This window comes from Meleagris gallopavo, chromosome 6, assembly GCF_905368555.1.
Source record: "Meleagris gallopavo chromosome 6, MGAL_WU_HG_1.1, whole genome shotgun sequence".
Classification (NCBI taxonomy): domain Eukaryota; kingdom Metazoa; phylum Chordata; class Aves; order Galliformes; family Phasianidae; genus Meleagris; species Meleagris gallopavo.
In genome coordinates, this window is record NC_139409.1 from 29,802,164 (window position 1) to 29,814,803 (window position 12,640).

At 38.6% G+C, this 12,640-nt stretch overlaps 1 protein-coding gene across 7 annotated transcripts in view; it reads left to right on the forward strand.

Annotated features, from left to right (window-relative positions):
• ABCB5 (ATP binding cassette subfamily B member 5) overlaps positions 1-8,758 on the forward strand; it is a 38,418-nt gene extending 29,660 nt beyond the window's left edge. For 5 of the 7 annotated variants that reach the window (XM_085226164.1, XM_010712758.4, XM_085226165.1 and 2 more), the window contains 8 exons: positions 538-741; positions 1,528-1,628; positions 2,888-3,028; positions 3,426-3,582; positions 5,124-5,321; positions 6,189-6,395; positions 7,372-7,518; positions 8,033-8,758. In XM_085226164.1, the coding sequence (XP_085082290.1) occupies positions 538-741; positions 1,528-1,628; positions 2,888-3,028; positions 3,426-3,582; positions 5,124-5,321; positions 6,189-6,395; positions 7,372-7,518; positions 8,033-8,230 (1,353 nt within the window). In that variant the 3' untranslated portion in view covers positions 8,231-8,758. The remainder of the gene's footprint in view (positions 1-537; positions 742-1,527; positions 1,629-2,887; positions 3,029-3,425; positions 3,583-5,123; positions 5,322-6,188; positions 6,396-7,371; positions 7,519-8,032) is intronic. The other 2 variants (XM_085226167.1, XM_085226166.1) reach the window with 2 other exon arrangements.
• Positions 8,759-12,640: the final 3,882 nt, after the last annotated feature.

The window sequence follows — 12,640 nt, forward strand, 5'->3', positions numbered from 1 at the left end:
GATAGGAATTCTTCAGTATGAGTTAGTATTTTTTCCACTCATCACCTGCTGAGGTGAAGCACTGCAGTGTGGCCAAATTGGGTTTGGGTTCCCAGAAAAAGAGCAGCATAAGGACCTGAGGATGAGTGGTTTCCACTGCTGCTGGTGGGATGGTTTAATGGATGGCTATCAATGGAACAAAACTCTGCTAACCTAAAACTGGGCCTCCAGCCTGCTTCCCTGCAACAGTGCTGCAGTCTCCTGAGCCTGGGTTAGTGAAAGAGGTCTGTGTACGACAGTATGTGTGTTTCATTAGACATTTGGCATGAGCAACTCTTCAGACATCCTTAACCTCACTTGAAGGTGCCTGAATGCTGGCAGATAAGAGGAATGTTGAGGAACTGTTACATAAGTAGATGCACAATGTCAGTGCATGTTACCACCCATGATCTAGTTTTCCAGCTGAACTGCTGGCCTTGAGTAAATAGTAATTTCGAGTGGTGATATAACTAAGAAAATCTAATGATGGATATCTTGGGGTTTCTGGGATTTTCTTAGGCAACTGGAAGCCGACTTGGACTGATGACTATGACTGTCTTTACCCTTCTGACTGCCGTCATTATTGCTTTTGTGTACGGCTGGCAGCTGACTTTGCTTATCCTGGCCTGCATTCCTTTCGTTATTGCTGCAAATGCTGCAAATGTTAGCTCTGTGTCTGGTCATGCAGCAAAAGATCAAAAAGCTTTGGAGGAGGCTGGAAGAGTAAGTTCTCCAATTTTAACTACAGGGTTATGGTGTGAGATCACTTTTAAGGACAACATTGTTGCTATATTACAGCTGACTCAATTATCTAAGATAAATGAAGTGGAGAGAAGAGAGGGCAGGATGGGGGATGAAGGGAATGTTTATATATCCCCGAGGAAAACAAAACATAGATAACATAAAACATCTGTAAATAAAAGTGCATTTGAATGCCTCCACAGCTGTAACAGCAGCAGCCCCAGTACTGCTATGTTTTGGGCCTGTGCTGTAGCTAGAAGTGTCGCAGGGCTCAGCCGCCAAGCACCAACACAACTTTTTTTTTTTTTCCAATTCCATCATAAAATGCAAACTATTTATGTACATATGAAGTCTAGGGTACTGCCTTCATTTACCTGATAGTGCTTTTCCAGGAGGCAGAATTGCTCTATGAAAAAATGCACATTGTCTAGATGATTGGGATTTATTCTTATTACATAGGGTTTATCTGCTGGGATTGTGACTTATGGGACAGGGCAAGGGCTGCTGACACTTTCTGTGTCCTGACCCAAAGGCTCAAAACTGAAGTACTTTGTCGTCTTCAGTCTCCCCTTGTCTTGTACTGACCTGGGGGTGAGTAACTTCATTGCTGTAACAGACCTCAAGCTCTTTTCCTAAAGTAAATACTTTCTGATCTAAACTAATGAATGTCAGAGAAGATCAGATATTTGGGAGATATGTCATAGATGGTTGTAAGAAATTACCTTTTTTATTTTATGTATTTATTTCTTTTTTAATCTCCCAATTTAGGTTTCAACCGAATCAGTTGAAAATATAAGAACTGTTGCTTCACTGACCAGGGAAGAAGCATTCTATGAGAAGTACATAAACAGTTTGAATGGTCCATATAGGTGGGATCTTTTTTCTTTAATTCTGTTCATTAAACATTTTAAACCTTTTACTTTGTTTTAAATACACTTCTTGCAAACCATCTGATACCCACAAGATTGGGAAGGGTATTCTTTTCCATATGTGTGAAATTTTTTCACTACTTACAATTTAATATGCTTTCTTAGATGCAGTGTGGAGAAAAACATATGCAAGACTTGTCCTTTCATTATTTGAATACTTTATAAAATGCATTTTCCTGATGCTTTACACAGTATCATTTTGTGTGTATATAGAATGTAAGACAGTCAGTTTCAGTACACTGGATTAATTGGTATCAACTAAGGAATGGACAGTCAATTCGCATATCGTGCTCATTATAACACAAACCAATTTTATTTTATTTGTGTGCCTTTGAAACTTCAAATGAACTTCATATATTTCCTTTGTTTGAGCCCGTGTGCCACTGACATCTCTTTGCTGAAAGACATTCAAATCGCAAGGGATGTCAGATTTTTCTAATTCCATTTTATTTAAAAACAAAACAAGATCTGATTTGTTTTTCCTTCTTTGAGGTAAAAATATAAGAGATGGAATTGAAAATTATGCACTGCATAAACTGCCATCATCCAAAACAGTGCTAAAATTCAATATCTGGCAAACTAGCATTGCCCAGTATGTAAGTAATATGCTTGCCTGGACTGTCAGAGGTCTCTGATTTACTGCTCAGACTGAAAAGAAGATCTCCATTTCCTTAGTGATCATTCTAGACCATGAGGGCAGCATCCTCCTGGCTGATGCAGTGTGCACTGAATTAGCTACACCAAATGAAACGTCTCTAGAAAGACAAATTGAGAGAGGCTTAGTCTGAATCCTTGTGGGAAAAGTCAGCAATATGTCCCTGTTCCAAACTGGGATAAGAGGTCTCTGCATGGATGGGAAGAGCTGGCTGCAGTCTACAGGCAGCCCTTGGCTGGGCTGAAGCCTGCCCATTTCTCAATAACTGGATGATCCAGCTTATTAAAATGCGGGCTTTTTTTAATCTGCTCCAGTGATCTGCCCTGCTATAGGAAAGCAAAGGTCTCAATTCAAGATAGCATAACTGAGGATCTCATTACTCCAATTTTATGTCCTATGGACAACTCTATGTCACAGTGTAAGATGCTTTCAGGATCAGAGTGTGTTGCTTGAAAACTTTAACCCAGAAATCTGGTCATCTCCCAGCTACTGTCTGTTGTTTCTATTTTACAAATTATTTATGGAAAATGTCTTCCTTTCACAGAGATTCTCTAAAAAAAGCCCCTTTGTATGGATTTACCTATGGAATAGCTCAGTCTGCAAACTACTTCGTTAATGCAGCAGTCTTCAGATTTGGGGCATGGCTCATTGCTCGTTGTTTGACTAACTTTGAAAATGTATTTATGTGAGTATTTTTTGTGAAGGTAAAATGGGTATATATGGGATAATGATTTCAGTGTGTGCTTATTTAATCTATTTACAGAGGTAATGGGATGTGGAGATTGCCGAATTTGCAGTCCAGTTGGGAGCAGTTTGGGCAAAAGAGTTGTTTTGAAGATAGGCTCCACTGCCCACATACACACTTGTGTCTACACGCAGTGCATCATCTCTGGAGGAGTCTTTACTGTTTCATGTTTCTTCCAAGCAGAGGGTTTTACTGTGACTCTACTACTGATCTATAAAATAGTAATTAATGACATATCTAAAGAGACTAAGAACTTTATTTTTGAAGGTTTATTTTACATGTGAAGAAAGCAGCATGTTCCACCAGAAACAAGTGATTCTTTATCTTTTGTTTTTAGAGTCTTCTCTTCTGTCATATTTGCAGCAATGAATGTTGGTCAGTCTGCTTCCCTGGCACCAGATTATGGCAAAGCTAAAGTTTCAGCTCAAAGAATCTTTCATCTTTTGGATAGAAAACCTCAAATTGATAGTTACAGTGAAGAAGGTGAAAAATTGGTGAGTTTCTTCAGAAAAACCTTGAATGACATTATTAGTAATGCTTTATTGTCTCCAACTGCATTTGCACTGCCTCATGTTTTGTAGAGCATCACTAAAGACAGACACTGTATAAAATAGTGTTACCGCCTTGCTAGTTTTTTTTTTTTTTTTTTAATGGACCTTCTGTCTGTCACCTTAAATGTGGTTTGCTCTCAATGAGTCTAAAATGATTTTTCATTCAACTGCCCTACATTTTAAATGGTTTCAGGAAAACATTGATAATGTCAGTTCACAATTCATTGCCTTTGTGTAAAGGTTTACAGGAGAAATAAAATACCAGTGCGGTTTACTACTGTTTCTGCAGATAAACAGGAGAGTAGTCCTGTCAGAGAAAGATCAGTTTTGTGAAAATCCACCCCTTACAACTGTGGAAACTCTTATAGGAGAAAATGTGTTCTTGGGATGGCAAAACTAACCTAATGAATAATATGTTTTACTCCAGAGGTTTAAAATGTCTCGTCTTTAAACCAACATTGTCATTAAGGAAGCTGATCTTGGCAAATAAACTGGAAGCATTTTGTGCAGAAACTTGACATGATGTGGAAGGATTACGTTTACACATACAAATAAAAATTATCTCACTTGTAGGTGTTAGACAGTAGCCCCTGCTCAGGAAACTGTAATCCACGTTCCATAACGTTAAGTTCGTACACAGGATTTTCAACCTTTTTAATTATGGTCTTTGTGTATCTTTTTGATACAGTGCTCTCAGGCACAGACTTGGAAAAATTTGGTAGAAAGTCTATGGCAAAATAAAACTTGAATAGAAATATGTATAATCTAGACTGGACTCAAAAACCAGTGCACATGTCTTGAGCAAGCCCCTTAAATTGGCTGTTGTGCTTGCATTCCTAGAACGTTGCTAGTTTTTATGTGGGACTGGCTCCTACCAAGAGGAAGCAGGCAATTAGGCAAGGTCTGAATGCCTGCCCCATTCTTTCATTTGGTCTTAGAGATCTGCCTGTCTAGAATGGCTGATTAATGATCGCTGTTGCTTTTCAAAATACCAGCTTGTCATACGTGCTTTTATTTTACCTACTAAAGAATTTACCTCTCTTACTTTAATATTTAATCTTAACATTGTGATGTATTCATTCAAGTCATGCTACCTGCAATGTGAGATCAGGAGAGCAAATGTGATAGATCATACCAGGAAAAGAGCCTCAATTAGGTGTGTAGCAAATGAAAAATATTAAAATATTGTTTGTGTAAAGATATTCCTTTTGAAAACTGAAGTAAATATAAATACAGGAGAGAAATGCGTAGGACTGTTACTCCAAAACAAATCTAGTGATTTGCAACTAGAGATCATCCTATAAATAACAATACTAAACTTGATCTAATATGTAATTGCAAAGAACAACAAAAACTATTTCAAAATCACTGTCCCAAACTTCTGTGTCAGTTTTCTTATTCAATACTTTTAAGTCTTGGCTGTTTATTTTAGTTAAAGCTAATAAATGCTAATATAATCATACGAACTTTCTGTTACTTTTCAGAGTAATTTTGAGGGCAACATTGAATTCAGAAACATCAATTTTGTATATCCAACAAGACCAGAAGTTCAAGTTTTGCAAGGACTTAATGTGAAGGTTAACAAAGGACAGACTCTGGCATTAGTAGGAAGCAGTGGCTGTGGCAAAAGCACGTCCATTCAGCTCTTGGAGAGATTTTATGATCCTGTGGAAGGACAAGTGGTAAAGTAGACTTATGTGGCTATTCATAATTGTTGAATCTACAGACCTTTTCATCTTCTAGGGATTCAGGGGTCTTAAATGATCCTGGCTATAGCTCTGGAGAGGTGCCTCATAAATGAGTTGTGGGTTACTGAGGCTGCAGCTGTGGACAATCTCCAGACTACTGTTGCTGCCTGCCCCAGCACTAGCATTTGTGGCTAATGCACGGGATTGACACAGTACACTGGCTCACGGCACTGATATACCACCAAGAGTGATGGTTTCAGGCTACACTGCCTCCTCAAAGCTTCTAAGTGCCTGATCACTCTGGGCCAGAGCACTCATGTCATCTGTTTGACTGTGTGCAGATCATCTGAGAATATGAATTCACACATTAGAGACAAAGACACAATACACACAATACAAACCTAATCCCACAGCATGACAATGTGTCGCTGCAAGAAGGATGTAACAAGATTTTTGATGCATTCACTGTTAATGTGTTATCAAAAATGTGATGAAACCTTCCTGATGGTTTTAAGATGGACTTTTCACTCAACAGTTGAGAATACGTATTGTTAATTCAGCTTCTTAAGGATGAGCTTTCCCACAAGGATCCCAGTTCTGCTTGGTTTTTGCAGGGCTAGAAGGACTGCAGGAACAGCCTCTGATATGTGCTCCATGCTTCTATCTGCTGGAAAACAAAAGAAAAACACTTGAAATTAAAAAATAATGAAAATAAATATCCACTTGCATGCAAAATTTACTTGACTTCAGATAGGAATCTAACATTTAACAGGTTTCCTGATACAGCTTGTTTCCTCTTTACGTTATGTATCTGTGGATGAGCTCTGTAGTCAATTTCACATCATTTTTTTCTGTTTCTAGTTAGCAGATGGATTTGATACCAAGTCTTTGCACTTACAATGGCTGAGGTCTAGGCTGGGTCTAGTGTCACAGGAACCTATTTTGTTTGACTGCAGCATCGCTGAAAATATTCAATACGGAGACAACAATAGGCTTGTTAGTCAGGAGGAAATTGAAGAAGCAGCTAAAGCAGCAAATATTCATGCCTTCATTGACAAACTGCCAGAGGTGAGAAACAGCAGTCTGCTCTTCACAGTGCAGTTTAAATGCTTGGAGTGACATGGAGAGATCTAGGCAATAGAAAAATAAAGATGAAAACATATAGTTATGATTTCCTTTATATGAGCAATGTATTTTAAAGATAACTGATATTTTAAAACATCAAAACGTGTTGCTTAAAATGCCTGCTGAATTGCTCAAGTAAGCCAATGCTCCAATGAATGTAGTGGTAGACAAAGCAGAGTGGGGAAAAATAAGGACACTGTACAAGCATTTTCTCATATGCTCATTTTTTAATATTATTTTTGCTTCTGTAGCTGAAAATTCTCAAATTACTTTAAGATTAATTTTTCTACGATACTTCAACAAAACTAAATGTTTTATATCTAGTTGGATGGGCATGTGCAGGGAGTGTCTCTTAAAATACTATGCGTTAATAAATCAAAAGTGAATTGCGTGACATTTAACCTTCATGCCTGCAAAGAATTTGGTTCCAACAAGGAAAAACGCTTTGATGGCTTGTTTTCACTGTAGTTCTTCATAACTGAAAATGGTGTCATGATGCTGAAAAATACTATAGTTTTGTTGCTACTAATAATGTTTGAGATTCTTCAGTTATTTACGAGTAACACAGGATCGAGTCCTTGATGTATGTGTCAGGAAACACTAAATATATGGTTACTCTCATGGTCATACAGTGATGGTTGTCACCTGGACACCTAACACTGTATCACTGGCAGTACAATTCAAGAGCTGCTCTAGTCTTTGGGGAAGTAAATTTGGGGAAGTAAAGGTATAAAAAGGTGGCTTATTATACAACCATTCATGCTGGAGGTGTTTATAACACTTTAGCTTTATTAAAACCATTTGTACTGTTCTTTCATGAATCTAACCTAAACATTTTTATAGCTACATGTGAAACTTTACTTTTCTCTATGAGTATTCTCAAGCCTTTTTTTTTTTCTCCTCCCCTTCAAACATTCAGAAATATAATACTCGGGTGGGTGAGAAAGGAACACAACTTTCTGGAGGTCAAAAACAAAGGATAGCAATTGCCCGAGCTCTGGTTCGTAATCCTGCTGTTCTGCTTCTAGACGAAGCTACTTCTGCACTTGACACAGAAAGTGAAAAGGTGAGTAATGATCATCATGTGAATTATTAATGGCTATATACATAGTAAGTTGCTTTTCTCTAGAATAAAACTTTAAGAAAATCAGCATAATGTGATGCAGTTGCTCAGCTATGGGGAAAAATAGAAACAAGCAGGTGTATCACAGTAACATTTCCATTTTAGGCTGTGAATTTAAAAATGTTAGGAAGTTGTGTGTAAGTTAAGCAGTAGATTTTTTTTCATTTAAAAAAAGCTTCACAAAAAAAAGAAAACCAGCTCAGATTATACTCTGTGTTTTTTTCTGTTAGTTGTATTCGCTAGTAAATGCTGAATTTGTGTTCTGACACAACCTTGATGTCTGAGAATCCAACTGTCACTGACTTCTCTCACTGAGAGAAACCCTGTTGAGTAAGGATGTCTCATGTACTTAGTTTATAGGAGATATATTCAGGTGATAATAAGAGTAAGATATCAAATGTGTTTCCTACGTCTGAGGCTCTACAAGTGCTAACAGCATTTTCACATCTGTGTGCAGATTGTTCAGAAAGCTCTGGATAATGCCCGGCAAGGTCGAACCTGCATTGTAATTGCACACCGCCTGACAACCATACAGAATGCAGACATCATCGCGGTGATCCAGAATGGCAGGGTGGTGGAGCAGGGTACCCACAGCCAGCTACTGGCAAAGGAAGGACACTACTATGCCCTTGTAAATGCACACGTCTCTAATTAGTGCTGTTAGTAGAATTTTTGTTTGTTTTTCCTGGGAAGATGTGAAAAGCTGACAGAGAAGTAATGTTGGTTGTATCTCTGCTGATGGAACAGTGGCCATGCAGTGTGTAGCCTGGTTGCTCTACCTGGTGTTGTCATTGACCTATGTACCCAGAGAGGAATAAACAGTGTATGCCCATGGGCGATAGGTACATGTGGCAGCCCAGGGGCTGGGCATTTGGAGGGATAGTGTGATCTGGAGGGAGCCAGACCTGAAGCAGTCTCATCCAGTCCACCAGTTCAGGTGGGAGAACCCAGATCTTTGTCCCCTGAAACTCTGGCCCACATGAATTGACCTAGATCAAGGGTTGTTCATGAGTGTGGCAATGGCTAACTGTCACGGATAAGCAGAAGGCTGCTTGTGCTTGCTTCTGTTTTTTTTGTTGTTTTTTTTTTTCCACCAACAAGATGCAGCTGCGAAGTTTTCTTTATGGTTTAAGAGCTGTTGATTCTCACAGATAATATTTGAAATAAAAGCATTTCTATCTCATTTAGAGATAAGTGGTTGTTTTTTACACTTCTTGCCATATTTCTGATATTATTCTCCTTCATACATATTTTGAGGATTCAATGCTGTATTTCAAATGATAATTGTAATAGTGGAAAGCTTCCATAGAGTCGTATATATTATATAGTTTATATAGTGTCTGTTGTACTTTTCAACTGCAGTCATTTGGGTCACTTCAAAAGTTTTGTAGGACAGGGCTAGGATGGCTGCTTTGGAGTGGAGTCACTGTTACATTCCCTTTTTCTTTATTTCTGCAGTGGAATTAAGCAGTGAATTCTTAATTTAGGGGAAAAAATATGTTATTGCTTAATCTACTAACATTCTCGGGGAAGAAAAGGGTGATTGTTGCTTTGGGTTGGATGCGTATGTGTTTTTTCATTACAGTTGTAATAAATTGCAGCACTACAGAAACTTATTCATTATAGTACTAAAATAACAAGTAAAATTAAGTAAAAAACAGGAAATTATTTTCTCTATATAAATAGAAATAGCAGCTATTAAGCTGAATCATCTAACATCTGTGACTGGTTAATGGAACATCTTTGTGGAAAATACTGCATTTGCATCCACACAGATAACAGAAAAATCCAAAATGTGCTTCCTACCTCCAGCTTGGAATTATTTAGTAAAATGGGGGCAAACAGAGTAAGGAAATATTCAGTATTTGACCTGGAAGGGGCTATAACAGTTTCACCAGGGTCAGCCTAGAAAAATAAGTTCTGTCCCTAATGGGGCTTGTTGCTTCCCCTTGTTGACCTCTCTAAGGGTAAATATTACCCACAATGGAAAGAAAAGTTATTTCTCTTGTATCACTTTCAGCATGTTCCTCACCGCTGTTCATGTAGAGCGTTCTCATGCTGTAGTAGCTGGACAGTCTCAAAACCATCTATGTATTTTAGGGATAAACAAAGAAAGGTCTTGAAGTGAGATGCTTGGCAGCACCACGTGGAAAGATGAGCTTGCCTTTTGGCTAGGGCCAAAAGGAATGGGTGCTCCTGCCATGACAGAGGGAGCTGCTCTGGGCCATGGGATCTGAGTGAAAGAGCTGTGCCTAACAGAGGTTCCTCGAGTGTCCTCTGCTCTTAGAAGATTAAAAGGGAGAATAGAGAACATGACTTAAGTAAATAGCATTAATTTATTTATGCTAAGTGAATTGTTTTTTAATGTACAAATGTATTTTACAGATTTGACTCAGTACAAGGATATTAAAAATTGCTAATGTCATAGCCCTCTTTAAAAAGTTATCTGCAGATGTGAGAAAACCACCAGACAAAACCAAGCCCTACTCACCAGGAAAGAGACAGTGGTGGGCAAGAAGCAGAGCAAAATTCCAGCTGTCTGTAAGAATGACAGAATAGCACACTACTGAATGCCTGCAAAAATGCAGACCAAGCTGGGTGACTTTACTGATTCAATGGATCTATAAATAGATTAGCACATTCAGCCTGTAGGCATTACTAACAAGCTTTGTACTCGGATGGTTTATTTCAGACTGTTCATGTCACCTTCCACAGCTGGTTATGCCCATGCAGCTGACAGGCTGTCTGTGTGCCAATTAAAAGTAGATATAGAGTCAGAGACAAATACATGTTAAAAGCACCTTTTCAGCACTAGAAGGCTGGTAGAAAGACCAAAAGAATTAGCACTGATGGGGAAAAAAAAAGGCCTATGAACATACATTTTAAGATCCCCCTCACTATGTTGCCATCTACCCCAGATGCTGGAGTTACATTTGCCTTACCCCTATACAAGTAGGGGCTACATGCCTCAAGTAAGGTGCTGGTGATGCCACTGGGGACATCGCCCCTAAGATGAGTGTCATGAGTATAGTGATGAAGGAAGAACATCAGCTCAAGAAATACCGAAGGCCTTGTTCATGAATAGATAAGAAGCATTCAGCCCATGTACTTGCTTTATGCCTGCTAGAGAATTAATATCTTACCGTGCTCCAAATATGAGAGTTGAGACTTCAGAGAAGGCATTCATAAGGAATTTTGGAGAATGAATTAATGGTGACTTAAATTGACTGTATAGTTAAAAAATTAATTATTAACAAACAAACTGAAGCCCCTGAGATGGGATATGGAGTTGACAAGAAGGTGTGAACTAAAGGGTACAGGAACTGACAACCCTTATGGCTTCAAAGAATCATTTGTTCTCATACAGGCATTGGAGCTCACTGATCCCAGTTGGCATGGACATTTTCCAGTTCTGGGTGCTCTATTTCAGTTTGAAGTATCTGTCAGCAATTGAAGAATAATGCTGTTTGCAAAATAGTAAATGAATGTAAGGTTTACCAGCTCATGGCAGGGCTTTTTTTCCCCAAATGTTTACTTTCTTCTGCAACCTATAAGATTTCAATTTAAAGGCATCTAAAACCTGTAAAGAAATGCATAGCCTCATAATGACGTTATTTTATAATCCTGATTGCATAACAAAAAAGAACACTTTCATGAAAATTGCAATTCTCAACCCTTTTCTTTTGGGATGAGTTGAAATACTAAACCAATGTGTCTTTTATCTATTTTTTACTAGGATTAGTTTTATGAGCTTAATCAAAACACAGAGTTTGCACAGTTCCATTAAACTGTGGCAGGTGATAACTAGCCTGTCCTTCCCTTGCTATAATCAATAGACGTTGTACCTATGACTTTTTACTTACAAGTTTGCAGGCGTGATAGTGTCAGGCAGAAGGAGAGCTCACAGGACACAGCTCACAGTAAGCACTAGAAAAATTCCTGTCACACCTGGGAGCAGGCCTTTTTCAAAGTTAATGGCAGGTGATTTCACTAATTAATAAGGGAAACATTAAGAAACCATGCAGGATAATTAAGGTTTGTTCACTTGACATTGCTGGAGGGTGTTAAGTGAAACTGCTTTCCTGGACTGAGTCAGCTCTAGAAAAATTGCTACCCTTGTAACAAAGGTAATAAAGAGCCAGATCTTGACCTGCTAAATCCCACCATATAGATATGCATAGCACAGCTGATAACCTCATTTCATTACCTTCAGTGAACTTGTTTCCAGACATCCAATGCAAAGAATTTGGCTTTCTGTTTGAAGATTAAACAGCTTTTCAGGATGGCTTGTGCAACCCTCCCTTCCATGAGAAAGCATTTCACAGCAGTGCTACAGTTCTCTCTCAATATAGGGCTCACCCGCTCATTTTTATACAGAGATAAATACAATCAAAAGCAGAAGAGTTCCCACAGGCCTTGGAGTCATGGTTGTGCCTGTCCAAAAACAGAAAATGAAGTGGCTGTTTTTCTAAGCTTTTCTGATTGTATGAGAGAAACATGAGTTTGTAATCACTACAGCTGTAGCTATGTTGTACATGAACTGGTAAGTGAAAGTCAGTATGTTACTTGCCTTCTTTTTGTGCGCCCATGCTTCTCCAAGACAAACTTCTGTAAAAACATAGTTTATATAAGGTCTGAGATATTGAGGTGCACCTAAATTCTTCCAGACTATTAGGAACGAAGATAAATAGCAAGGTAACAAGGCCATCAGCAGCACAGATGTGTTCCTTCTTTTAAAATGTACTTGGGGGATTTATTTGTTAAGTCTGGATTCCTAGGTACATGCAGAGGACTGAGTTTTCTATTCAAAGTTAGAAGAATCCCCATGCACTGCTATTCTCTACCAAGTTCCAGCTGCCCTATAAGCCTTATCACAAACTGCCCATCGCTTCAACATTTTCCATGGTTACAACTCTGCCTGGCTCTTCCAGCTACCTGGGCTGCTTTTTCTCCTCAACCACCTGCCCTAGCATGCACAGCAGATGCTATACTGTGATACAGTGTGAAAGGACAGACAGAGACAAAGGGGAAGTGCCAAAAGCAATAGAGATGCAAAAGGATTACT